Source organism: Tursiops truncatus, chromosome 10 (assembly GCF_011762595.2).
Source record: "Tursiops truncatus isolate mTurTru1 chromosome 10, mTurTru1.mat.Y, whole genome shotgun sequence".
NCBI classification, from domain to species: Eukaryota; Metazoa; Chordata; class Mammalia; order Artiodactyla; family Delphinidae; genus Tursiops; species Tursiops truncatus.
In genome coordinates this window covers 30,631,243-30,658,669 of record NC_047043.1, presented here as the reverse complement: position 1 = coordinate 30,658,669, position 27,427 = coordinate 30,631,243, and the positions used below count along the sequence as shown (strand labels likewise).

The window sequence follows — 27,427 nt, the reverse complement described above, 5'->3', positions numbered from 1 at the left end:
TCCCTTGATACCTGTTTATTGAATGGATGCATTCAGGAATGAATGAATGGCAGTTTCCTTTCTGCCCCTAAGCGGAACAGGGAAAAACACTGTGCGTGGATGGCATGAAGGGACAGGCGACCTGCAGTCACTCAGCCTGGCCTGTGGCCTGTGACTTTGCCTCCTACACCCACAGAAGAAAGTCAGAGCCTTAGAGATTGTCCAGTCAACTTTCTCACTGCCCAGATGAGGAAACTAAGGCTCAGAGAGGGGAAGGCACTCGCCCAAGGTCACACAGCTAATGAGAGAGCCAGGATTAAGAATCTGTACTCAGGTTTCCTGATCTCCAGCCTAGGGCTATGTACACACTTCATTGCTTCTCTGGGGCTGTTGTCCTAGGGTAGGAAGATGATTCAGTGAAGGCTGGTTTCAAAGTCCCCTCTTCTGCCCTCTGTTAGTCCCTTCTCACATCTAGCTCTAATCCTTTCCTTTTCACCCTATCCCATCCTTGTTCAGATGGGTCTGGCCTCTGAAGTCTGGCTCCTGCCTTAACCCTTTACCATCCAACTGGGAATAAGGCTGTTCCCTAGGGTTCCAAGACTCAATTTCCTTTCCCCACTCTCAGCCCCGGGAACTTGCGGGAACCAAAGATGGGGAGGGATGTTGGTTGAACCGCTGGCGCCCCCTCCACAAACAGACCGAGAGGAGTTTCGGCTTAGATCTTCCTGGGATGGGGATGGTGCGTGTGCGTGTGCTGAGCAGGGCTGGGAGGGGGGAAGGGGTGCGCGGAGCCCCTGTTGCTTTTCCCCTTTGGGGTGGCCATTAGGTAGGCTTGGGGAAGGCGGAGTTTGGGGGGCCGGGGGCGGGGCTCTTGCGCTGGGAGGAAGGGGGGGGCGCGCTGGCTCCAGCTCGGCTCAGACAAAAGGCGGCGGCGGGAGCGGGCGGGAGGCGGAGCGGCGCCGCGAGGGCCTCAAGGTGACACCCACCCCCGGCCCCGGCCCCCCCCGGCCCGGCCCCCCAGCCCGCCTCCCCATCCCCATCCCCGAGCCCCTTACCCGTGGTGCCCTTTCCCGGCCCCCTCCCCCCGGCGGGGGGTGGGGAGCAGCGAGGGCCCCGCCCCCTCCCGCCCCTTCCCCAGAGCCGGCGCAGGATGCCCCCGGCCCCCGGCAGCCCCCCGGGAGGCCCTGAGCTCGACGCGCCCCCTCTACGCCATGTCCCCCCCTGGCTCGGCCGCGGGCGAGAGCGGCGGCGGCGGCGGCGGCGGCGGCGGTGGTGGCCCCGGGGTCCCGGAGGAGCCCACGGCGGCGGCGGCGGACGAGGGCCCCGCCCGAGAGGAGGTGAGAGCCGGCGGCGCCCCTTCCCCCGGCGCGGCCGCAGCCTGACCCCCATCCCCCGCCGCGCGCGGCCCCCGCCGGTTCCGCCGCAGCGCGGCCGGCGCCCCGCACCCCGAGCCGGCCGCCGCAGCCGCAGTCCCGCCTCGCTGCCCCCACCCGGCGGCCGGAGCTGTCCGCGGTGGCAGGGAAGGGGCCGCGCCGGGGGCGGGGCTCGGGGGTCCCGGGCAGGGGGAGGGGCCTAGGGGCGGAGCCTCGCGGATCCCGGGCTGGTGGGGGTGGGGATGGTGTCCGGGATCCCATTTCGCGGAGGGGATGCTATCTCGAAGGCCAGGCAGGGTGACTTGTAGGGGCTGCGGAGGCAGGAGAGTACCTGCCAGTTCCACGGGGGAAATGGTAGTGTTAACGTGAGTTGGGGCCCTAAAAAGGTCAACTGTGTGCAGAGGCGATCTCCCCCCTGGAGTCACTGGGAGTGTGTGCGTGGGGGATGTGCGCCTCTCTCTCCCCATATCCATGCAGGCCCCCCTCCAGGGGGCCCTGAGCCCAGGAATCCTTCCCAGTTTTGGTAACCAGCACATCCCTTGTTGGGGGTCCTACTCTTCAGTCCTCTGAATCTGGAGACAAAAGAAATGGAGGAGCGTACCAGGGGCTCCTCCATCTCCCATGCACACTCGTGCACACATTGCACACGGCACTGGGGCAGAAGCACACAGGCAGGACCCGCAGGCAGAGCCCCTTCCACACGCCCTCTCACTGGGACAAGTGCACACTCAGGCACACCAAGGGGCACATATGCTCCCCTCGCAGGACAAGGCTCTCTGAAAGGCACACGTCCCCTAATCTTGTTTGCATGTGCTGAGTACTGTTTCCCAGCGCACCTACCTATCTGTACTTCCAGATCTTTCCTCGGATTTCACACCGGGTCCAGGGCCTGCTGTCTGTTACTGTGCCCTTCCTCTCCACCTTTCTCTCCCTTCCCTTGGCTAGCCTCCAGGTCCGGCCTGGGGAATTGAAAGAAAAAGTCAGGATCTCAGCAGGAGGGTGTGTGGAGGGTTCCTAAAGCTAGACAGTGGGGGGGAGGAGAGGGAAAGCCCAGGCTGCCACCAGAAATCCGACTCAGTACTCATCATTGAGCGGCTGTGGGCGCCAGCACCCAGGATGCACAGGGAATGAGGCCCTGCCCTCAGGAGCACCCAGTCTAGTGGAGGAGCCACACACGTAAATAACTCACCGGGACAACTGGGGGCCGGAGCGTGATCAGTGCTTTAATAGACCCCCGCACCAAAAATCGTTTTCTCTTGACAAATGGCTGGGCTGCAAACATCTCCCTCCCTGCCCCCCCCAGCCCTGTCCCACATCCCCTCTCCCCAGCCACATGCCTCTGCCCTTCTGGATATATCCTCCTGGACCACTTGCTGCTCAGGGACACAAACCCCCCTGCCTTTTATCTTAGAACAGGGGTAGATGTTAGGGAGACTCACAGGGGACCTGGGGTCCAGAGTATGGGGAAGGAGACAGGGCTTGGGGTTTCCTGGGAGGTATGAGGCTAATTGTCTGTGAGGGACCGGGAGGCGGATGGGTCAGAGGAATTGGCTCCTCCTAGGTTCTGGAAGAAGGGAGGGCCCCACCTGTGAAGTGGGAAGGTGATGTCAGTGGGCCCCTCTCCCCTTTCCTGGAATACCTGGAAGGGGTCCAGGCTGGGGACCTGCCTTCTCTGATGCCTATCTGTCCTCCCTGTCTTCCCTATGCACACCTTCTCCTGTTTCATTGCCATCTCTGTGTCTGTCTTTGGACTCTGTTTCTCTGGGTGCCATCCTATCCATCTGTGTCTTCTCTGCCACCTGGGCCTTCTCCCTCCATCTCTGGCTCTGATCCCTCTGCCTCTGCACTTCTCTGTACTGGTATTCCGTCCCTCTTTCCTGTCCTCATGGCTCACTCTGGGTTACTTCTGTGTTAATCTCTGGTCCTGGCCTCCCATCTTGGTCTGACTCTCTCTGCACATTCCTGTCTGTCTCTGCCTGTCATCGCCGGTGTCGGCCTCTGGCCCGCCATCCATCTCTGTGCTGGGCCTTGCCACTCCGTCTCACTCCGCACTCATCTTGGCCCCTTTGCCTGCCCTTCTGAGCAGCAGCGTCCCATCCAGCCCTCTTTCACCAAGTCCCTCTGCCGTGAGTCCCACTGGAAGTGCCTGCTCCTCTCGCTGCTCATGTACGGCTGCCTGGGGGCCGTGGCCTGGTGCCACGTCACCACGGTGACCCGCCTCACCTTCAGCAGCGCCTACCAGGGCAACAGCCTCATGTACCACGACAGCCCCTGCTCCAACGGCTATGTCTACATCCCCCTGGCTTTCCTGCTCATGCTGTACGCTGTCTACCTGGTGGAGTGCTGGCATTGCCAAGCCCGCCACGAGCTGCAGCACCGCGTGGATGTGAGCAGCGTGCGGGAGCGCGTGGGCCGCATGCAGCAGGCCACGCCATGTATCTGGTGGAAGGCCATCAGCTACCACTATGTCCGCCGCACCCGCCAGGTCACCCGATACCGCAATGGAGACGCCTACACCACCACCCAGGTGAGGAACTGGAGGGGAGCAGAGGCCAGTCCAGGTGGGAGGGGGTGCTGGGACCCTGCTCGACTGTCCTGAAGGGGAGGAGCACAGGCAGCAGTGAGTTCTTGTGGGCACTGCAACAGGAGGACAATAACACCCACCGTAATTATAACGGCAAACACTTACTAGCAGCCAGGGTCTGCTCTAACTACTTTACAAATGTCAAATCATTTATTTAACCCTCATGATAACCCTATGAGGTAGGTAACTATTACCTCCATTTTACAGATGAGGAAACTGAGGCTTGGAGAGGTTCAGTAACTTACCTAAGGTCAAACAGCTAGTGTGTGGTGGAGCTGGGATTTGAACCCTGGCAGTCTGGCTCCAGGGTCTGTATGGTTTAGTGCTTAATGGTTGGAGGTGTTTCACATGCACAGCCTCACAGGCTGATTAGTGAGGCGCCTGCTACCAAGTCCTCTTTCACAGTTAAAGAGACCTGAGCTCAGTGACTTGCCCAAGTTCTGCAGCTTCTAAGTGGTAGTGCTAGACGCAAACTCAGGGCTGTGGATCCCAAGTGTGAGGCTCCCAGAGGTGGGGGTCAGCTGGCAAAAAGGTGGAGGTAGGCCTGGGCGGCATGGAGGGGGTGTCAAGCAGCACTCCGTATACCTGCTGGGATTAGGCATATTAGAGCCGTGGTGGAAGAGATTTTCCCAGATAAGGGGGACCTCTCCACTGTCTCAGGATTGGGCTGGGTAGACAAAGCTTGGGCCCTGTGAGGATCAGGAGGGAGGCCGGGTACTAGCTAAAGGTGGCAGCAGGGAGACCAGAGACAAAGGGGGTCCACAGGGACCTCCTCTGGGGGGCCCATTTGGAAACACACTTGTAAAAGGGAAGACGGGTAGGCTGTTTGGGGTGATGAGGGGGCAGCGTGGGACAAAAGATGCAGTGGCAAAAGGATCAGGCAAGCCGGAGGGACAATGCAGGGCCTGGGACTGACCCCTAGACGGAGCAGGGCTTAGTTAAAGTGAGAAGGCACATAAGTAGGGATGAGTTCCTAGACCCGCCCTCATCTCTAACTCACTGAGGAAGCTGAGGGCCTCAATGTCTCTATAAACCCGGTAAGATCTTACCTGGCCCCAACCGGGAGCTAAACCAGGACAGGCTGAGGATTTGATCAAGAGCAGTGATGGGGCGGAGGAGGGTAAGCGGAGAGAAGCGACTCCTGCCGCCTTCCCCGGCGCCACAGGTCTACCATGAGCGCGTCAACACGCACGTGGCCGAGGCCGAGTTCGACTACGAGCGCTGTGGCGTCCGCGACGTGTCCAAGGCGCTGGTGGGGCTGGAGGGCGCGCCTGCCACGCGCCTGCGCTTCACCAAGTGCTTCAGTTTCGCCAGCGTGGAGGCCGAGAACGCGTACCTGTGCCAGCGCGCGCGCTTCTTCGCCGAGAACGAGGGCTTGGACGACTACATGGAGGCGCGCGAGGGCATGCACCTCAAGAATGTGGACTTCCGCGAATTCATGGTGGCCTTCCCCGACCCGGCCAGGCCACCTTGGTACGCCTGCTCGTCGGCGTTCTGGGCTGCGGCGCTGCTCACGCTGTCGTGGCCGCTGCGCGTGCTGGCCGAGTACCGCACGGCCTATGCGCACTACCACGTGGAGAAGCTTTTCGGCCTGGAGGGCCCGAGCTCGGCCAGCGGCAGCGCGGGCGGCGGCCTCAGCCCCAGCGACGAGCTGTTGCCCCCGCTCACGCACCGCCTGCCGCGGGTCAACACGGTGGACAGCACGGAGCTCGAGTGGCACATCCGCTCCAACCAGCAGCTGGTGCCCAGCTACTCGGAGGCGGTGCTCATGGACCTGGCGGGGCTGGGCGCGCGCTGTGCTGGGGGCGCGGCGGGCGGCTACGCGCGCACGTGCCGCTACGGTGGGGTGGGTGGCCCAGGCGCAGCGGGCCTGGCCCCGTACAGGCGCAGCTGCGAGCACTGCCAGCGCGCCGTCAGTAGCTCGTCCATCTTCTCGCGCAGCGCTCTTAGCATCTGCGCTAGCCCTCGGGCCGGACCGGGGCCTGGCGGCGGGGCGGGCTGCGGGGGCAGCCGCTTCTCCCTGGGCCGCCTCTACGGCTCCCGGCGCAGCTGCCTGTGGCGCAGCCGGAGCGGGAGCGTCAACGAGGCGAGCTGCCCCACCGAGCAGACGCGGCTGTCCAGCCAGGCCAGCATGGGGGACGACGAGGACGACGAAGACGAGGAGGAGGGCGGGCCGCCGCCGCCCTACCACGACGCCCTCTACTTCCCCGTGCTCATCGTGCACCGGCAGGAGGGATGTCTGGGCCACGGCCACCGGCCGTTGCACCGCCACGGCTCCTGCGTAGAGACCTCACTGTGACCCCGGGGCCCTGGTCCGGCCCAACGGCCTCCTCACTGCCCCTCGCCGGATGGTGCTCCCTGCATGTAGCAGGGGGAGTCGAGAATGTGGCCGAGGCTGTGCTGGGCACGGTGCGGGTGGGGTGGGGGGTGGCGAGGGGGCAAGGGACAGACCCCGAAGGGGCCGATTCGAGCACCCCCCCACACCCGCCTTTCCTGAACATAGACAGCTGTGGGGAGGGGAGGGAATCCTGCCCCGGCAGAGTTGTCTCTTCCAGCCCCGCCCCTGAGTTCCTAGGGGGACACCTCCACTTCCCACACGCATACTCGCACACTCGGAATTTCCAGTCCCGCCTTTCAACGGATCTAATGACTGTTACGTGGAGACAGCCGTGGCACCCGCGTTGGGCCTCGCCTCAAGGGAGAGGCCCTCGCTTTGCAGCTGGGGAGGTTTACAGGCCAGGGGAAGGGCAATTGGGGCTTTCCTTCCTCTGCAGCCTGGCTCCGCTGGGGCCTCTCTCTACCGAGGGGGCAGTGGTTTGGAGAAGAGCAGGGCTGGTTTCCATCCAAGCTAATGAATTCAGTGGGTCTGAGGCCTGGGCAGGTGTCAGCCGCGATACTCCATCTCAAAGCCATGGAAATGTTGATCTCTTCTTGGCGCTGGCCCGGGGTTTGCTCTCTGCCACTCCCTCTGCTGTTATCTCACTGGGCCCTGGGAGGCTGGGTCCTGGAGGGGACTGTACTCACCACGCGGATTTCACACCTCTCCCTCCCCTCCTGCTCCCTGGCTCTGAAGAGCTGTTGCCAGGGGTGAGGGGCAAGGCAAACTGTGGAGGGCGGTGCACCTCAGTCCTTTAAACTGTAGCCTCGTCACCTGGGTTCTGGGAGGGCACTCCCTTCAGAGAGGGTGGGAGACCACCCAGGCAGCATTCCTTCAAGCTGACCAAGGTGAATGAATGACTAAGTGGGGAGAGCAGGAGATAGGCCTGGGTGACAAGGGGGAACTCAGGAAGCTAGTGGGAGTCACAGAGGAGAGGGTCGTGAAAAGACCCCCCAAAGGTCGGGGTGTCTGTGGGGGACGGCCCTTGCCTCCCCCGAACTTGTGGGGAAGAGTGGAGAGTGGTCGTGTGCAAGCAGAGCCTCTGCAGGGCTGAGGACCTTGTCAGGAACCCCAGCTGGAGAAAGACTCATTTCCAGTGGCAGGGTCAGAGGCAGGAATTCTCTAAATCTTGCCCGACCCCTCTGTCCTCCCCTAGCCCATGAGCTGAAGCCCTGCTGTGTGTCCCAGGGTCTTCAAAGGGGCAAACTGCCACGGCCGCAGGGCGCTGGCCCTGTGCGCTGTTCCCCCACTACTCCTACCCTGACGTGCTTCCGTGTGCATGTCTGTGTGCAAACCCCCTGCCCTCCCAAATCCCCTGGCTAATGTTTTCCCAGCTGACAGTGCCCAGGGAAGGGGCTCACATGTCCAGGGAGAGGAAAACCCTCAGGCCTCCAACATGGCTCACCCCTGATGCTCCTCATGTCACCTGAGCCATCAGAGCTGCCCCTTTCCCTCCTCCAGCCTCTCCCCTCTTCCTCCAGCCTAGCCAGGCCTGTACGCCCCAAGGCTATGGCCTCCACCTATGCAACATCTCCTCTGGCTCCCCTAAGCTCCTTTCCTGGGGGACTGGGGACCACAGATTGTGGGGACACCACGGCCTGTGGCCCATCAGGGTTGAGCCTAACTTTCAGGTGGAGATGGCTGAGTGGGAAGAGAGAGAAGGCCGGAGAAGAGGAGGCTTGGGGAGGAGGGGAACAGCTGCGCACTAGGTTTCCCTGGGCAGCAGTGCCACCTACCCGCCAGCACTGTGCTCTCCAGGGGCCTGGGGGTTGGAGCACCCGTTTCCTCTGAACGGACATCTTCAAGGTACAGGTGGTGAGCTGTGGCCTCAGGACCCAGTTCTTGGCCAGCTGGCACCCAGATGTCACGCCCTTGTGTGGGGCATCCTGGCCACCTCATGGCTCCAAGGAGGGAGGAACTCGGCTCCTCCTGCCTCCGGGCCATTCCTGAGACAGAACCTGAGCTGGGAGGAGGGGGAAAGGGGAGGGGCTGTTATTATTTTTGCCTGTATTGACCATTTCTGCCTAGGTCTTCTCACACAGACAGCCTCACACCTCCCACATATGCACAGACTTAGAGAGAAACCAATTCTGTGGTCTGTTTTCTTGGTAGCTTTATTGATTGCCAGGGAAAACAAACCAGAAAATTAACTAATCTCTAAAATTAAACTTTACACTGAATGTTCTTGTTTCTCTAATTAGACCCTCTGCTAGCAGCTGTGGCTATGTACACACACACTCACACACCCTCACACCTACACGTTTGCACTCGGAACTGTTAGAGGGTGTCAGGCACAGACGGACTCAAGGTTGCCCAGACAGGCACACACGTGCGGTCACTGCCAAGCCCCCTTTGGTGCTCTGCTTGTTGGAAGGAGTCCCTGGAAAGCGCCCCAAGGCTGTGGGTGCAGCCCATGACACACCCTCTGGAAACACAGGGCTGGAGGTTCAGCCCGAGGAGGATGGGAGATGGGGCTCTGCCTGAATCCATCATCAGGGCCTCTTGTGGCCCTGTGGGTAGATGTGATTCCCGTGGGTGTGGCCCCAAGGCGGGCGGCCACAGAGTGACGGGGACTCATGGAGGATGCCTGGAAGGTTTCATGTGTCCTGGGGACAAGGGCTTGTGGGGTGGGCTGGGCCTGGCTGGGGAGAAGACAGGTCTCTGTCAACTGGGTGCATCACACTGTGGCCTTTCTGTCGTGGATTTCCAAGCGCAAAGATTGTATAAATCAAACTGGTGGATAATAAAGTTGCAGATGACTCACTGACTTCCCTTCCCAGTGTCGCACCTCTCTCGCCATCTGCCCGTCCGTGAGCAGCAATCTGGGGAGGCCGATGGGTCTGAGCCCCTCCTGTCACCTCTGTTTCCCCCTTCCCAGGTTGAAGGGAATGGATTAGGGATGGCGTGGCTTGTAGAACTGGATGACTTAAGCGGGAGTTAAGCAAGAGGGAGGTGGCACCGGCAGGGGTGATGGTGGAAGAGCCAGGCAAAGCTATGCTGTAGCCTGGCGGGGGGTGGGTGGGGGTGGAGAGAGAGAGTGTGTTTGAAGGTCAAGAGGTCAAGGATCTGTTTGGTAGAGAGAAAAATGGTGGGGAGGAGGGTGGTCAGGGAGATGGGCGACCCCTGTGGGAGAGTCTGGGCCGGCACAGTCCCTTAGAGTCTGCTTTGCCTTCCCCATTCTTGGGAGAAGTCAGTCATTTCAGTGAGTCCGGTAATATCCTCTCCCTGCGTACCAGGGCTAAGTCCTATTTCCTACCCCTATCCCAGGCCCCTTCCTCTCCTCACATCTTTATCTGCACAACCCTTGATCACTCATCCCAAAGATATTCTTGGTCTCCCTCCCCACTCCCTCCAGACCAGTGTGACACTGTGCAGCAGGCATGGCAGGGGCATGAAATGAGGGATGGGGCTAGGGCAGTGACCCAGGTCTGCTCACTGCCCCAGCCCTGTCCCCATCTTATCCCGCCAGGTTCTCAGGGCCCTTGGCCGTGGCTGGAACTCAGGGCCCGCTGGCGGGCTGCTTCACGGTTGGCACAGAGGGCCTGGCCGATGAGATACTCGCTCTCCTGGGCGATACCTGACAGGCGCAAATCAAACTCCAGGAGGGTCTTGTTGTCTGACATGCCTTCTAGAAGCTGCTTCCCGCCATCCTGGTTCAGGAATACAAAGGAAAGCATCACTTTCCGCCACTACCCAGGATCACACACGCGGGTGTGTACGCACATACACATGTTTATACAGATGTGACTGAAACAACAGGTTCACAAAACAATTCTTAACCTATTTGTGTGGCACTGACATTTTCTATCCTATTCTATCCTGTTCCATCCTATTCCCGGAGAAAAATGGTGCTCAAAGTTCACTAAATTGATTTTTCAACCCCAGTGGTTTGAAAAACATGGCGCTATGTCAGTGATGGTGATTCCGCTCCTCTGGTTCAGCCATGAGCACGTGAGACAAATCTGGCTTGTGAGATATGAGGAGGATGTTTGGAGGGAGTGACTTCTGGGAAGTTTCTCCTCATAAAAGAGAACAAAAGAGAGTAGTGGTCTCCCTTTTTCTGCCTCTGAGCGTGGCCCAATGGAAAATGCAGCCACCGTCTTGGGCTCCTGAGAGTCGCACAAGAGAGGACGTGGCTGTGTGGTTAGGTGGGCAGAGCAGAGGACGGTGCTGAGCCAAGGATCTCACCAACCCCAGAGCCCCCTTCCCCCAGGCTTCTGATTATGGGACACAATGAATATTCCTCTTGTTTAAGCCATTTCCCGATTAAGCTTTCTGTTACTTGTAGCCAAGAGCGCCCCCTCTGGAGACAGTGTCTATGTGAGTAAGACTGTCCTTGGGGGAGGTTTGGTAGAGGGTGCAGGGCCCTAACTGGAGTACATGGAGGGCTGTCCTCGCTAGTTCCTACAGCTCCAGCCCCTTCTGGGTTGGGTGGGCCAGGCCTAATGTGAAAAATTCCACATTGGGAGGCAGAATGCTGCTCTTCTAAGGTTGTGATCCAACAGCGTGTTGCAAAGTCAATTCAATGGGCCACAGAGCATTTTTGTTTTTAATGAAGCCGTGTACATTACAAAGGAAATCATCAGTATACATCACAAGCAGTACAAGTAACTTTCAATTATGTTATATTGATGTATACATTCACTAGGTGTTCATGTTAATTGCATTTGTTACTCTGAGACTTGGTCAAGATTTGAAAGACATTGTCTATTGGAAAGGATCCAGGCTTTCAACCTGACTGGATGCTCTCGGGCAACTCACTAACCTCTCTGAGGTTCAGTTTTCCATCTGTAAAGTGGGGTTAAGAATACACATTTTACTAGATAACTGCGAGGGTTAAAGAACAACGAATGGATACTGGGTGCCTAGCATAGGCACCCAGTATCCATACTATAGAACCCCGAGTAATAGTAACAGCTAGCAATTACTGAGGACCTAGCCAGTGCCTGCAATGGATAACTGCTTTACAAGCATAACTCATTTAATCCTCCCAGTAACAACACTTAGAAGTAGATGCTATTATTATTATTCCCATTTTACAGAGGAGGAGATGGAGGCCCCAAAAGGTTAAGTAACTTAACCAAGTGCTAAATGGCAGAGCTGGGCTGATAACCGGGTAAAGGCTGTGATCCTAACAATTATCCGCTACGTACCCCACAGCAATCGGATTCCACTCCCGCCTCCCAAGGCCCCAGGGCCTCCCCTTGGCCCTGCCTGTCCCAGAAGCGGTGGCTCACCAGCCCGATGTGGTTGCAGGACAGGTTGATGCTAGTGAGCGTGGTGTTGATGGACAGCACCTGGGAGAGGAGCGTGGCAGTGGGCTCGGACAGCTCGTTGCCCCCGAGGTGCAGTGTGGTGAGGCACTTGTTGGTCTGCAGGGCGTGGGCGAGCGCCTGGCCGCCCTCATCCTCGATGCAGTTGAGGCGCAGGCTGAGGGAGACGAGGTTGCTGTTGTGCGCCAGGGCGTGAGCCAGCGACTGGGCGCCGGGCGCGCGCACCTGGTTGTTGGCGAGGTTGAGCACGCGCAGGCGGCTGTGGCCCAGCAGCTTGGCGGCGGCGCGCGCGCCCCGGTCTCCGATGAGGTTGTGTGACAGGTCCAGCTCCTCTAGGGCCGCGTGGTCCAGGAGGCTGCAGATGAGGATGCGGGCCTTGTCGTCGTCCACCTTGCTTCGGGTCAGCCTGAAGATCTGTGGGCAGGCAGAGGGCCCACAGCACCCTGCAACCAGGAATCATCTGCCTGCCTGCCTACCTCCTGCAGGTAGAGGAGGGAGCCCCAGGGAGGAGGAGTTCTTCTCTTTCAAGAACTTGGCTGGGAAGGGGGAGAAAGGTAGAGCGGTAATGGATGAGGGGTTCGGCCACCTGGCTGGCTCTTGGGCAGGGCAGGCCTACCCAGCGTGACACGGTGGTGCAGAATTGGTGGCACCTAGTAGGGGGAAAAGACTACCACTTATTGAGAAATGACTATGTGCTGGGCATGCTGCTAGAACATTCCATAGCCATATCCCTAACCCTCAGCATCCCAGTGAGATGGAACAAGTTCTCTCCGTTTTACAGTAGAAAATGGAGGCTTTGAGCGGATACATCATTTGCCCAGAGTCGCACAACGATTAAGCTGTGGAGGCAGGTTTTGAATCCAGGCCTGTTGGATGCCGCAGCCCCTCACTGCACCCTCCTCAGCCAGCTAAGCTCCACCGTGGCAAGGAGAGGAACTCTTGGAAGGAGAGTGCCAGGGTAAGAACCAGGGAGAACGTGGGAAACGTTGAGAAACAGTAAATGGATGGGATGAAGAAAAAAGATAAAAGAAAGGAGGTGGGACTAGCATTATGAATATCGGAGGTGGGACCCCTGTCCCTTTGCTTTTCACTGGCTTGGCCCGCTGCTCCCTCTGCCTTGAGACCTCTGAGTGGCTGGCCTCCCCGTCCTTCAGTCCTCTCCTCTCTCTACATCCCTCTTAGCCAGCTCTGAATCTTTTGTCCCTCTTTTTTATTGCCTCTATCTGGCAAAGCTCCAACTGTGGATCAACCCCACTCTATCTCCTGTACGTCTGGGCCCAAGCAACTGACATGATGGAAAACGTCACATCACAGGACTGGCTGGTATCACTGGAACCACCAATAGGCCCTCAGTGCTGAGTGCCAGCTCAACTCTGCTTCTCTGGACAATATACTCTCTCATAATCTACAACAACAACGATTTCAACCTTCTCCAGCCCCTCACCCTACGGCCTGAGGTGGGTCTCCTCAGCCATTGAGTAGGAACCCTTTCTTTTACTAATCCCAAACATAAATCCACTGCAACCCACCACATCCACTCTCCCCTCTGCCTGGAGCCAACCGCCCTACCTCACCTCTAGACCCCATTCTTCCTGTCTTCTCAGGAACCTTCCTTGGTCAATGAACCTGTGCCTCTCTCCTGTACTCAGCTCCTTTCTTGCAATTGGGTGGAGCTTTACATTGGTTTCATTTTTTACTTTTGTTTTTTTTATTTTTCATTATTTTATTGAAGTATAGTTGATTTATAATGTTGTGTTAGTTTCTGGTATACAGCAAAGTGATTCTTTTTCATATTCTTTTCCATTATGGTTTGTTACAGGATATTGAATATAGTTTCCTGAGCTATACAGTAGGACCTTATCTATTTTATATATAATAGTGTGTATCTGTTAATCCCAAACTCCTAATTTATCCCTCCCACACCCCTTCTCCTTTGGTAACCATAAGTTTGTTTTCAATGTCTGTGAGTCTATTTCTGTCTTGTAAATATCTTGTATCATATTTTAGATTCCACATGTAAGTGATATCATATGGTATGTCTTTGTTTGACTTACTTCACTTAGCATGATAATCTCTAGGTCCATCCATGTAGCTGCAAATGGCATTATTTTATTCTTTTTTATGGCTAAGTAGTATTCCATTGTTTATATATACCACATCTTCTTTATTCATTCATTTAGGTTGCTTCCATGTCTTGGCTATTGTAGATAATGCAACTGTGAACACTGGGGTGCATATATCTTTTCGAATTAGAGTTTTCTCTGGATATATGCCCAAGAGTGGGATTGCTGAATCATATGGTAACTGTATTTTTAGGTTTTAAAGGAACCTCCATACTGTTCTCCACAGTGGCTGTACCAATTTACATTCCCACCAGCAATGAATGTAGGAGTGTTCTCTTTTCTTCATACCCTCTCCAGCATTTATTATTTGTAGACTTTTAAATGATGGCCATGCTGACTGGTGTGAGGTGATACCTCACTGCAGTTTTGATTTCATTTCTCTAATAATTAGAAAAGTTGAGCATCTTTCCATGTGTCTGTTGGCCATCTGTATGTCTTCTTTGGAGAAATGTCTTTTTAGGTCTTCTGCCCATTTTTTGATTGGGTTGTTTTTTTGGTTATTAAGTTGTATGAGCTGTTTGTATATTTTGGAAATTAAGCCCTTGTTGGTTGCATCATTTGCAAATATTTTCTCCCAGTCTGTAGGTTGTCTTTTCATTTTGTTTATGGTTTCCTTTGCTGTGCAAAAGCCTATACATTTGATTATTTGTTTATTTTTGTTTTTATACATTGTTTTTAAACACATGCAAATTTCTTCTTAAGAAAACCTAACCCCCTCATCTGTTACTGCTCTACCTTTCTCCCCCATTCACAGCCAAGTTCTTGAAAAACCTGATCATGGTCATTCCGTTTCCTCACTTCCCACTCTCCATAAACCACTCCAATCTGGCCTCTGCTCCTGGCATTCCATTGACACAGCTTCCACCCAGTGACCTCCAAGTTTGCTAAATCCGGTCCTCAGCTCCATCCCACTTCCCTGCTGCTCACCCCTTTCTTGAAAAGCATCCCTCGGCTCTGGGACACAGTGCTGTGTCCTTCTTCTCTCCCACCTCTGATTTCTTGGCAGGCTCTCTCTCTTCCAACCAGAATATTTGGGACATGCTTAAACTAAAAAAATATTCGTTGTGTATCTGAAATTCAAATTTAACTGGATGTCCTATATTTCTATTTGGTAAATCTGGCAACTCTGTTCGAGTTGCAATTTTACATTTATATGATTGCTGATTACTGCCTTTTATCCTCACCAGACTGTTAGCTGGAGGGCACAAATGGTATAATTGTGCTCATGATTGAATCTTCAGCACCTAGGACAGGGCCTGGAGTGCAGATGTGTGTTGGATGACTAAATGGCTGGTGAATGGGCAGGGCAGTGCCTTGTGCATCTCTGCATCCCCAGAACCCAGCTTGGTGCAGAGTGCATAAGAGGACATTTGGTCAGGGACTTCCCTGGTGGCGCAGTGGTTAAGAATCCGCCTGCCAATGCAGGGGACACGGGTTTGAGCCCTGGTCCGGGAAGATCCCACATGCCGAGGAGCAACTAAGCCCGTGCGCCACAACTACTGAGCCTGCGCTCTAGGGCCCATGTGTCGCAACTACTAAGCCCGAGTGCTGCAACTACTGAAGCCTGCGTGCCTAGAGCCTGTGCTCCGCAACAAAAGAAGCCACCGCAATGAGAAGCCCACGCACCGCAACGAAGAGCAGCCCCTGCTCACTGCAACTAGAGAAAGCCCGCGCCCAGTGACGAAGACCCAACGCAGCCAAAAAAAAAAAAAGGAAGAAAAAGGACACTTGGTCAATGAGCGAGAAGGAAATAGGAGAAGAAGGTGGGGATACAAGAGGAAGGGAAGGGAAGAGGGAATCAAATCAGAGAGATGCTGAGAATGGCAGGTGGTACCTTGAGCGTGTGGCATGCCTTGACTGTGGCTGCCAGGGAGTGGCAGTCGCGGTAGGTGAAGAGGAAGAGGTTCCACTCGAAGTTCATGCCACAGTCCTTGACACCGTACACCAGGTCCAGCTCCTCCAGGCGGCTCAGGCCAGCCACCAGGTCGCCCAGTTGGTAGTGGCCCATGGCCGGCTCCTCCTCCATCTCTCCTTCACTGCTGGAGTCGGACTGATCCCCGCCCCGAAGTGGAGTCGGGAGCTGCACGGGCGGAAGGAACTGATCCACCCGGATCGTGCGCACGTAGTTCCTGCAGAGCGGCAGCAGGCTGAGGATCACCTCGGGGTCCGTGGTGCCGGGGATGAAGTGCTTCAGCAGGTTCTCCAGGTGCAGCTCGAAGAACATGCGCTTCCAGCTGCCGCCGTGCTCGTCCACGTGGCACACGGGCCAGCGTTGCGTGCAGCAGCGGCGCCAGTAGTTCTCATCCTCTATCAGGTTGGCGGTCACAGCCAGCGGCAGGTCGGGGGACAGTTGGTTCAGGACCTTCTTCTGATGCTCTGGGAGCAGCTGCTTCAGGATAGGGTTGTCTTTGGGAACAGAAATGGGAGTCACAGTGTTGGGGACGCTGCGCATGCTACCCTGAGCTGAGCCTGTCTGGGGGCACCCAGGAAAGAGAAGACCCCTGTCTTTAGGGAAGCCCAGTCTGAGAGAGGAGGCAGACTTTATTCTCAGGGAGGCTCAACCTGAGGAGGGAGATATCACCCCTGACTCTGGGTTGTTCCCAGTTGAAGGTAGATATCTTAGCATTTGGTCTCAGGGAGCTCCCAGTCTGAGGCAGAATCTCAGGTCCAGCCCTCAGTTATTCCTTAATCTAGTAGAGGAGACAATCCCTGACTTCAGAGGCTCCCAGTTTGATTTGATTCATTCATTTCAAAACAAAATGTTTTTTTGAGCACCTACTATGCACCACACACTGTTCTAAGTGCTGAGGATACAAGAGTGAACAAAACAGAGGAAGCTGCTCCATCTCATGAGCAGAGGCGACTCTAAACAAGTCAAACGAATGTATTGTAGGTCTGGTGGTGACAAGTGCTGTAGACAAAATGATGGCCCTGTCCTCACAGAGCTCCCCATCTGGTAAGAGAGGTTGGCAACTCATCTTTGAAAAGGATGAACATTTACAGAGACTAAAGTACAGAACAAACCAAGAACCTGTACACGCCATGGAAGACTCAGAGAGAGTGGAGGACGATCAATCAGGGAGGGCTTTCTGGAGGAGGAGGTAGGTATGGCTTGGGCTGGGCTTTGTTGGAGAGAGTGGGACAGTCGAGAAACAGGCATAGGCATGGAGGGCACAGTGTGTGGGGGAGCCTGGTGGGACCTGCAAGTGGGGACGGCCAGAGAAACTGTCTTGGCCTCTGGGGAGGGGGGAAGGGAGGTGCTGAGTGGGGATGAGGATGCTGTGTGGGAGGGCAGGGGCTGCCCCAGGACCCAGCTCTGAGGCCTCACCTCCAGGCAGTCCCCGCCCACTGGGCCCCACTCCTGGCCTTGTCTCCCGACCGAGGCAGGGACAGACTCACTCTGGAAGTTCTTGACAATGTGTTGAATGCAGAGTTCTGTGAGGAGGGGCACAATGGCCACTGACCACTCAGCATCCTCAGCGATGATCCTGCGCATCCGACGTACCCCAGCCCCGGAACTCGGGCCCTTGGACTTCACTGGGGGTGGGATGACAGAGGACTTTGAGGGCTGTGGGCCTGTGCTTGAAGCTTGGCCGGCAGTGAAGGACTGGTCCTGGGTGGAGGTTGAGGACCAGCTGGGGACCGACGGTGGGGGTGTTATCTGGGTTTCCTCCATGCTGGGGACTGACAACACAGGGACAAGTGGCCTCTTGGTGATGGCCTTGTGACAGGGAGTTTCTCAGACAGGCGGGTCCTGGATGCCGGCGGGAACCTGGAGCAAGAGGAAGGGATGGAGTTGTTACTTTGGACGGTCTCGGTGGGCTTTTACCAAGAGACGTAGCAGGGGTGGTTGTTAAGGGTCAGTCTCTGGATTAGAGCAAATCCAGGTGCAAATCCCACTAGCTGGGCGGCTTTGGGCCAGTTACTGAAACTTTCTGAGTTTCAGATGCTTCCTCTGTGAAATGAGGATAACAATTACCAATAAGCTGATTGGGAGGAGTGAATAAAAATAATGCATCCAAGGAGGCATAGCATACTGTGACACACAAAACTGTAGCAAGCAACAGCCCCACATTTTAGACAGTAATAGCTGTACAGCAATTACAAGCAATTGCTGTATGCTGGACCCTTTTTTTAGTTTTTTATGCATATCGGCTCATTTGATTCTCACAAAAGCCTTTTTGAGATAGGCACTGATAGACTCATTTTTCTGATGTGAAACTGAAGCACAGAGAGGTTAACTGACGTGCCCAATGTCACAAAGCTTATAAATAACACAGGTGGATTTAAACTCAGTCTATCAAGTTCGGCCAAAAGACTGAGGTATGATAAAGAACCATTTAGTTCAAAACAGCTCCCTGCACTAAGTATTTTACAGAACAGCAACGGCCTGACCAGGAGGATGGGGTTGAGAACAGCACTGGCCAATAGAAACATACAAATAGAAATATAATGAATGCCAAAATGCAAGCCACATATACTATTTAAAAATTTCTCGTACAGACATTAAAAAAGGAAAGAGAAAACAAGTGAAATTAGTTTTATGTTTAACCCAATATGAACAAAATATTATCGCTTAAATATGTAATCAATATAAAAATTATTAATGAGATATTATATATGTATTTATATTAAGCCTTCAAAATCTGATGGCTAGTGGCTACTGTTCTGGGTGGTACAGGAGAGAGGGGAAGGAGAAGGGGAACTGGACTCATGCCCTGCCCAGGGTGCCAGCACCTTTTCCTCTACCCTCTGAGGGCTCCAGCTCAGCCCCCTCCCTTCAATCTCCCCATCCTAGTCTTCCTAGTTGTCCCAGCCTCCGGGCATTCCAGACGGCAGCGGGAAGGAGTGGGAGGCGACAAGGCAGCTAAATCTGGGGCTGAAGTCAGAAGACAGAGAATGTGTCCGGGGCTGCCTCCGCCCCTCCATTTGTCCATTCCTGCACCCTTGCTGCAGGTGTCCCTGCCCCGAGACTGCAGGCGGAACAGGGGCCGCTCGGCCTGGCACACACCTCGTGCTCTGGGTTTGCTCCCTGACTCGATGCACTGTGTAGTGTCCGGTGGGAAGGAACAATCTGAACCAGCAAAGGTGTCCTTGGCAGATGGAGGGGACCAGATGGTGCTCCCTGGTCCTCCAGGCATCTCAAGGAGGAAGAGCCTGGCTCTGTGTGTGTGTGTTAGAGAGAGAGAGAGGAGGGAGAGAGTAGAGGCAGGAGGGGGCAGTGTAAGGAAGATACCTAGGTATTTTTGTGGCACACTTATGGAAATCAAATGCAAATTGACAAACAGATTGGGTCCAGAATTGTGGAATAAGCAGCTGGTGCTTTTTGACTAACGTCCTTCAGAGGGTGTGGCTGGGAGGGGCTGCTGCTTGGAAGCACCAGATGACTTTGCGTTTCTGGCTTTGCCAATGACTTGCTGTGTGACCCCGGCCAAGTTACTTAGTTTATCTGAGCTCCAGTTTCCTTATCTGTAAAAGGGGATAGTAATATCTTCCTATGCAGGCTGTGGTGGAGATTCCCCCGAGGTAGTTGAATCATACTGATAATATTTGACAAGAGTACTGGAGGGGGCGCGTGGAGGATAAAGGCGTCCTGAGGGACAGGGGTCTTGGGCTGGGGAGGGAAAGCCCTGGAGACCTGCTTCTTGAGTGCCGATCTCAGATGGTGTCTTTGTCTTTGAGTGAGGCCCTTCCCTGTCTCCAGGGTACACGTGAAGGGCAAGGTGGTGGTGGTGTTCGGGTCTGGATAGAAGGACGAGGGCCTTGGCAGTCTGGGCAAGAGGAGGAGGAAAGGGACAACAGGCCAGCCCTGTTCTTGCCAGCTCCGCACCTGGACGCCTGGGGCTCCCTCCACAGTTCTGGCCTAAGACATGCCGGTATTCCCCTTGGTCCCAGATGCATCCCAGGACACCCTGTGGGCCACGCCCAAGGGAGCAGAACCCAGCTTGGCCCGGGGAGCTGGCTCTCCAGGCATTTCTCACAGCACTGCCAGGCCTCACCGTCCTGGTTGGTGGTCCCTTCTTCCTCTCAGGAAGCCACACATTGGGAGACCCCACCTGGGGCCTGGTGGGGTGCTCTCTGGAACGGGATGGCTCTGCTCTCACTGCCTATTGCCTTAGGCATTAGGGCCTGGCAGCCCTTCCTAAGGTCCGGGCCTAATCGCTCTGGCCGGGCAGGGCGCTGCAGGACACCCCCCAGGGCTGGTCCAGGGCCCTGAACCCCCTCCTCGGAAAGAAGGGGCAGGGCGGCCCTCCATGTGCTCAGCATGCTTCACTGGTAGAAAAAAGCCCCTATTGTCCTGCAACGTTTACAGAGACTCCATACCACGAGGTCTGATGTCATTTTTTAAGGCAAATATTGACAACATTAACCTCATAATTAGGTCAGAGTTGATAGTTTTCACTCATCACGTCCTGATTTTTTTTTTTTAAAGTCAACATTACAAAAATATTTTTGGCAAGCAAATTGTTACCAGAAAGAGGATTCTTCTAAGAAGGATTTTAGTTCCAAAAGTTGCTTTAAAAAAACACTTAAAAGAACCAATCAGATATAAAGCAAAGTATGTTTCAAAGGTTAATGAACAAGACGAACTCCTTGCCTCCCAGTTACTAATGTTACAAAGATGATATCAAGTCCCATGCCCGACCCTGCCCTTCTCAACCACTGCGCGGCTGCCACTCTCTCAACTCTCCTCGGGGCCTCCGGGTCATTCTCCAAAAGCCTCCGTTGCAGGCCCCTCTGACTCGGCCCAACCCTCAGGGTTTAGCTGTGGCTGCCCGGCGGCCTCACTCCGTCCTCTTGCTGGGCTGCAGCTCTCCCGTCTCCTCTGAGCTCCAGACTCAGGGCCACTGGCCTGCCTCCCAGCTCCCGCAGATTCAACCTGCCCCCCAAGAGAACGCAGTGCCTCCTGCGAGCTGCTGCTCCTCTTGGCTCCCTACCTCGGCCAGGGGTACCGGGAGCCCTCCAGGTGCCTGAACCCCGGAGCTGGGAACCACCTCTCTCCTTCAGGCCCCCCCACCTGGTTACTGCTGTTTCCCCTCAGTTCTGCTTCTCCCACCCCAGCGTCCCTCCGCTCCCTTCCTGCTGCAGCCTTAGCTCAGGGCCTCAATGTCCACCTGGATTGTAGGGGCAGCTGCCCAGCACTGGGTGTGTCATCCAGCATCTAGCCTTCCCAGAGCTGCCGTGGCAGGCCTCCGTGTAAGCCCGCCACTCATGGGGTGCAGGCCAGCTTCCCCAGCTCCGTGTAGAAGGCCCTCCGTGACCAGACGCTCTGTTTGAAATAAACTCCTCTCTGTATCTGGAACACCGCAGACCAGTCTATGCCGCCCGGCCTTTGCTCATGCTCCTTCTTCCTGGAATGCCTTTCTCACGGTCTTGGCCTGGAAAACGGACCCTCAATGGTCTTGTGAGCCTGGGCTCAAGCACCATTTTCCCTCTGAAGCCTTTTAGCTTCTCTCGTGCCCCACCTTCCCTTTGTCAGACCCCCCCAACCCCAGCACCTGTGTCACTTCGGTGGTGACTGACCACCCTCTCCCCACACCCACACTGGACTGTGGGCTCCTCCCGGTGTGGGGACAATTTCTTACTCATTTTCGTCTCTAATCCCTAACCCCGTGTCAGGTCTGCTGGGGAGGCAGCTGTGTTTGGGGCCACCCCACCTCCTTCTGATCATAAATTCTGGCCAATAGGAGCGCCCTGTATTGGTCAGAGTGATTGGTTCAGGGGTGCACCTGATGTAAGCCAATCAGAGTCCTTCTTGGGATTTGTCCAAGTGGAGGTAGACAAAAGGACATATGTCCTTGAAGGATACGGATCCCCTGCTGCTGGAAGCTGTTTCCCTGCACACGGAAAAGGCCTTTCTGAGGCAGGAGGAAATGCTGCCTGGTGAGACTGGTAGGAATGGGAGGTGGACAGAGCACGCTGGGCACCTCTGGTCCCCAGGCCTCGTCCCCGAGGGCCCTCTGAGGGCTTCCTTCAATTCTGAGACCTAACTCGACAGCCTTCTGACAAGTCCCTTTTGCTGAAGCTAAGAGTTGGATTTCTGCCCCTTTGTGACCAAAGGGTCCTGACCGTTTGGGTGGTTCACCATTTGGTGAATGAAATTACAGGAAAAATCCTAAATTGGTAGATGAACTAGTTCAATGGGTTGGCCAGGGGCCGCCAGGCTATTAACTCACCTGGCCTGATGTCTAACTCCGGAGGCCTGTTCCTCTCCCGACCACCCGAGCCTCCGACCTCATCTCCCATCTCTCCAACCACAGGACAGTATCAGCACTTAACAGTTACAGGTTTCTTTCAGAACGCTTCTCTCGTTGGAGTCTTATAACCACTTTATACTGGAGTCAGGGCAGGCTTCTCACCCCCATTTTATGGATGAAGAAACTGAAGACCAGACCAGGAAGTAATGGGCCCCCGGATATCTAGGAGGGCTGGGGCCAGGGTCAGGGCCTTGGCTGCCTCTATCCAGTGTTCCCTGCTCTTCCAGTCACTTCCCCTGCCTCCACTAGGAAAGAAAAAGCCTGTTCTTGTTCCCTGGGAAGCAGGCGTCCCAGGGATCTGTCAGGGAGAGTCTCCCCAGGCTGGGTTTTGGGACCCCACTATGGGAATTTCAGGTCCCTAACATAAGGCTTTCATCCCTGTTATATTAAAATGCATTTCCTCCCTAATGAAATGAAATCTTAACAGTCCATACATGCGTGTGTATATATCCCTATGTTAACCTTGAACTGCTATTTACTTACTTATTTATTTATTTTATTTTTTGGCTGGGCCATGCCGCTAGCGTAATCTTAGTTCCCCAACCAGGGATTGAACCTGGGCCATGGCAGTGAAAGCGCTGAGTCCTAACCACTGGACCGCCAGGGTATTCACTGAACTCATCGTTTTAGGTCAAACAAAAGCATAGTAGGGCTTCCCTGGTGGCGCAGTGGTTGAGAGTCTGCCTGCCGATGCAGGGGACGTGGGTTCGTGTCCCGGTCCGGGAGGATTCCCCATGCCGCAGAGCGGCTGGGCCCGTGAGCCATGGCCGCTGAGCCTGCGCATCCGGAGCCTGTGCTCCGCAACGGGAGAGGTCACAACAGTGAGAGGCCTGCGTACCGCAAAAAAAAAAAAATTATGAAAATGCATCTTATCATTTTAGGTCAAACAGAAGCATAGTAAATTATGAAATATATACTGATATTAATGTAGCAAACTTTAAAAAAATGTAGGTCATGCAATATATTATCCTATCTGACAGTTTAAGTCAGAAAGGGGATATAGGTATATCTCCCCTCTTATCAGTCGTCCACACCTCCTTGTGAATGAGTTTCAGGTCCAAAAAGCAAAGTTGGGAAGGGGGCAAGGAGAATGCACCGCTGAGTCAGGGGGACTGGGGAGGACTCACAGGAGAATGAGAAGCCAGGAGAACTGAGGTAACTCCTCCTACTTCCCAGGGCAGCCTTAGTCTGGCCTGGGCATCACCAGTCTGCAGCCGGGGGTGGTTCTAGTGACACTATCTTCCCTAGAAGCCTGTGGATGGGTAGACACCCATTAGCCAGCCTCCCACAGCCCCCAAGGGCCCATAGAGGACAGCCCCAGAAGTGGCAGAGTGGGTACCTTCCCCTCTGGAGCCTTCTCTCCCTGGGGAGCCAGTGGGGCTGTCAGAGAATCCCAGAGTTTGAAGACCGGAAGGGTGTTCAAGACTCTGTCCTTCTCTGGGGCAGGAATCCTCTTGACATTCCAGAAAGGTGAGTGCCACCGAGAGTGAGTGCCTCTTGTGCCACCATCTGTGTCCCCCTCTAAGGGCGCACCCTGCCCTCAGATGGGAAAGTGGGGACAACCCAGTGATCTTTCATCTCCTGACACCTGTCTCATGGGCCTGTGGGGCCTCACATGCTATGTCTTTAACATCAACCCTGTGCCAACCCAGGGCCACAATCCCTGAAGAAAGGTAAATCCTCCTCCTCCTTCCCTGGTCCCAACCCTGTGTCCTCAGGACCAGCGTCCAGGGTCCTGAAATCACATTCAACCCATAACTCAAAGGGTTAGGTGTTAAGATCTGCTCTCTACATGTCCAAGCACAGCAACAAAGTGATGAGGGGCTTCCCTGGTGGTGCAGTGGTTGAGAATCCACCTGCCAATGCAGGGGACATGGGTTCGAGCACTGGTTCAGGAAGATCCCACATGCCGCAGAGCAACTAAGCCTGTGTGCCACAACTACTGAGCCTGTGCTCTAGAGCTCACGAGCCACAACTACTGAAGCCCGCACACCTAGAGCCCATGTTCCACAGCAAAGAGAAGCCACTGCAGTGAGAAGCCCGAGCACCACGACAAAGAGTAGACCCCACTCACAGCAGCTGAAAAGAAAGCCCGCACGCAACAAAGACCCAATACAGCCTAAAAACTAATAAATTTTTTTAAAAAGTGCTGAGATGCCTCAGTTTGGCCAGGAGTGTCCTCATTATTTATTTTTGGCTGCGTTGGGTCTTCATTGCTGCGCTCGGGCTTCCCCTAGTTGTGGCGAGCAGGGGCTGTTCTTTGTCACGGTGCGCGGGCTTCTCATTGCGGTGGCCTCTCGTTGCGGAGCATGGGTTCTAGGCGTGCGGGTTTCATTCGTTGTGGCTCACGGGCTTCAGTAGTTGTGTTAGATATTATGACGAAGATGTTAGATGTTGTACCTATGTAAGTCTATGAAATCTTCAATTTTATTTTTGAGGATTATTATTATGATAACTCTATTATCCTCATTTCACAAACAGGAAAACAAAGCAAACAGAGGCTGAGAGAACTTAAGTAACTTGCTAAGCATCACACAGCGAGTAAGTGGAGAAGCTGAGCTTTGAGCTGATGTCTGTCCAAAGCTCTCCCTTACTTTTTTGCACAAAAGCAGAGACAAATCATGAGATGTTGGGATTGCTTCCTAAATTGCCCTAGACTCAGTCGTCACAGCACTTTTCCAGTGGGCCTTCCACTCTCTCCAGCGTGGAGCCCAGGGTTACCCTCGTTGCTGCTGACCTAAACAGCCCAGGCTCCCTCACCCGCTAAGTCACTTCCAGGCACAGGGTCCTTCTGCAAAACTGGATTATCACCTGTATCCTTAAGCTTTTGAGGCCCCACGAGGACCCAAGAGATACTGCAGAGCTGTGCTCTCCTGCCCCATGCTCCACACCGGGCCCTCCATGCTCCTCCCAGACCTAGGATTCAATGCTCGACTCTCCAGCACATTCCCTCTTCTCAGAAAGTTCTCAGACCTTCTCCATCCTTCTCAAGTCCCTGGTTAAATCCAACCACTTTGTGCAGAGGCTCCTCCTGCCTGCCCAAATGGGAAAGTTGAAGATGCTAGGGGAGCGGGTGGCCTCTCCCCTTCCTGCTCACCACATCCCTGGTCCTCACCTCCCTCTCTCAGAACTGAGAGGCAGAAGCACCTGGCCTTCTTTAGGCCTGTGAGCACCTCTGTGGCCTTGGACGCCCGCTCTGGGCTGGCTGGGCTTTGATGCCCCCTCACCCCCCCACCTTCTCTGATGGTGCTTCCTCTGCCTTCTCACCCAGCTTCTCCTCAGGGCCCTGGGCTTTTGTCTACATTTCCCCCCGATCCCTTTCATGCGTACTGTATCAGACCCTACCTCAGGCCAAGTCACTGGCACATTCGCATTTGGGAATTCAGTTTGCAGAATCACAAATGAGGGGCACAAAAGTTTCTCTGACAGCTCTGGCCCACCACCCTTGGTCTCTGGCTGGTGAAACAGTCTTATCACACCCTTGGGCCAGGCCCACTTATGTCTGTTGTCTTGAGGGACTTCAGCCAGCAGGAGCTGGGAATAGGGGTCGGCCTTTATGGGAAGACTGGGGCCCGGGGGCTTGGGACTGCTTTCCCCCACGACCTATTCTTGCTCCACTTTCCCCTTTCTCCATCTCACGGACTCCCTCCCCTGACTCGCAGACCCTGGGCTTCAAATGGGGGTGGGTTGGGGGCCTCTCGTAGGTACAGACCCGCCCTTCCTCCCCACGCGAAATGTGGAGCCAAGGCTGCGGCAGCCTGCAGACTTCCGGGTGGGAGGACGATTGGGAGGACGCTAGAGGGTTCTCGCGCCCCGTGGGTGGGAGTCGGGGCAGGGAGAGCTCAGCCCGCAAGGGGAGACCGGGGTCGAGGTCGCCTCACCGCTTCCGAGGCCTGGGCGCTCACCTTCCCGCAGGGCCCTCGCGGCGCAGGTCGTTAGGGACGCCCTGCGTCGCTAGGGGCCGGGTCCTAGACGACGGGTGCGCGTGCGCACTTGTGCAAGCCGGTCTCTGCTCTTGGAAGGCTGTTGTAGCGCGCCTTGGCCCGGGGTCGACGCAAAGAAGTGTCCGTCTGAGGCGCTGTGTGGGGCCGTCAAGCGGGCAGTGGGAACCCTGGCGGTGCGGCACGCTTTGTGCGTCTTGGGGACATGTTTAGGAACGGGTGGGCTTTTGAGGGGGATGATGGGGAGTGGGGGATGGCGGCAGGGCTCCTGGACCGCTACAGTGCTCTTCCTTCTGGGAGCCTTTTGTGTGGAAATGGAGGTGGGCATGATGAATGGAAAGAGGGTCTCGGAAAAGCATCAGCAGCCAGTCTTTTCTGGAAGAGGAGAAGGGTGGAAGGGCACCTGTAGGCGTCCCTGAACTCCCCTGAGGCCCCCCGGTTGACTCCAGGCCCTGCAGGGGAGCAGTGGGCTGCTGCATCCCTGCAGAGGTACCCTTGGCCTTTCTTCAGGGTGTCAGCAAGACTGAAGAGTGGCACCAGGCAGGAAGGCCCAGGCCTCCACGGTGCTCCCTCCCACAGCCCCAAGCCTGACACCAGGAATGACCAACTTCATGGGGGCTGGTTAGTTAGAAAAGGAAGTGGGAAGTTTCACTGGAGACAGAGCTTAGCTTTCATTTCAGCTCTGCTGATTACTAGTTGGTTACCCTGGACAGGTTAGCACCTTAGAAGTTAACTCATTAATAAAAATGCATACCCCCAACTCCTCACCTTGGTGTCCACATGTAAAGAGACAGGTCTTTGCTGAGCACCACTGAACAGTGGCCACTGCTGCAGTTGCCACAATCCCAAGGGAAAGCTTTGCAACTCCTCAGGGCTGCAAGCAGCCAGGGTCCAAGATTTCAGATTCCTTTCAAGCCCTCATCAGTGATTTACCAACGAATCACTGGTGCCTCACTTAGAATAAGAAATCATGCAGGAAATGTTGTCAGGAGGGCCTGCTCTGCTCTAATAATTTTGACTAAATGGCCACAGAACTTCGCAGCCAGGGAGCCTCTGACTTGGAGATGGGTCCCCTGAGGTCCCTTCTTTCATCCAGCGACAGAGGTCTGCGAACAGACGTGGAGCCCCCGTGTCTGGCTTGGTCCTGGGTGGATTCATTTTGGTAGGGGGGGAGGGCTGCGCTCCATCCCGGCTTCCTCCTGCTCTGAGCCGCAATTTCAGCTTCAGCTTCAGCTCAGGCTCGGGGCAGGTGCTGTGCAACCTGTTCTAAGAGTAGGCTTGCTCTGGCTGCGCTCCCTTCTGGCCCCAAGGCCTGCCACCTGCCTGTTCACTACCCACTCAGGCACCTGCGCTGGCTCTTCCCCTGGAGGTCCACGTGGCTCACACCCTCCCCCGGATGCCACCCCCACCCTTCCACTCCCCGGTTCTGCTCTCTCTGCAGACCTCATCCCCGTCTGACACCCTCTTCTTTCTCTTCGTTGCTGTTTCCCCACTGGAAGCAAACTCCACACGGGCAGGA

At 55.4% G+C, this 27,427-nt stretch overlaps 2 protein-coding genes across 2 annotated transcripts; one reads left to right on the top strand and one right to left on the bottom strand.

The window, feature by feature from the left end:
* The first annotated feature begins 1,190 nt into the window (after nucleotides 1–1,190).
* TMEM151B (transmembrane protein 151B) lies at nucleotides 1,191–9,074 on the top strand. Its single transcript, XM_073810672.1, has 3 exons — nucleotides 1,191–1,316; nucleotides 3,439–3,879; nucleotides 5,102–9,074. Exons 1-3 carry the CDS (start codon nucleotides 1,191–1,193, stop codon nucleotides 6,233–6,235), a joined length of 1,701 nt encoding a protein of 566 aa, XP_073666773.1. The 3' UTR covers nucleotides 6,236–9,074.
* Nucleotides 9,075–10,878: 1,804 nt separating this feature from the next.
* Nucleotides 10,879–17,452, bottom strand: DRC5 (dynein regulatory complex subunit 5). Its single transcript, XM_004310428.4, has 3 exons — nucleotides 17,109–17,452; nucleotides 15,544–16,115; nucleotides 10,879–12,000 (listed from the first exon to the last, which is right to left on the bottom strand). The coding sequence occupies exons 1-3, from the start codon at nucleotides 17,383–17,385 to the stop codon at nucleotides 11,452–11,454; spliced, it is 1,398 nt and encodes a 465-aa protein (XP_004310476.2). The 5' UTR covers nucleotides 17,386–17,452; the 3' UTR covers nucleotides 10,879–11,451.
* Nucleotides 17,453–27,427: the final 9,975 nt, after the last annotated feature.

What these genes read in the sequence shown, in the direction of transcription:
- TMEM151B (XM_073810672.1), top strand. Translation starts at nt 1,191, where the DNA reads ATGTCCCCCCCTGGCTCGGCCGCGGGCGAGAGCGGCGGCGGCGGCGGC. An exon ending in AGGGCCCCGCCCGAGAGGAG is followed by an intron (nt 1,317 to 3,438) that starts GTGAGAGCCGGC and finishes CCTTCTGAGCAG; the next exon opens with CAGCGTCCCATCCAGCCCTC. An exon ending in ACGCCTACACCACCACCCAG is followed by an intron (nt 3,880 to 5,101) that starts GTGAGGAACTGG and finishes CCGGCGCCACAG; the next exon opens with GTCTACCATGAGCGCGTCAA.
- DRC5 (XM_004310428.4), bottom strand. Translation starts at nt 17,385, where the DNA reads ATGGAGGAAACCCAGATAACACCCCCACCGTCGGTCCCCAGCTGGTCC. An exon ending in CATTGTCAAGAACTTCCAGA is followed by an intron (nt 16,116 to 17,108) that starts GTGAGTCTGTCC and finishes CTGTTCCCAAAG; the next exon opens with ACAACCCTATCCTGAAGCAG. An exon ending in AGGCATGCCACACGCTCAAG is followed by an intron (nt 12,001 to 15,543) that starts GTACCACCTGCC and finishes GCCTGCCCACAG; the next exon opens with ATCTTCAGGCTGACCCGAAG.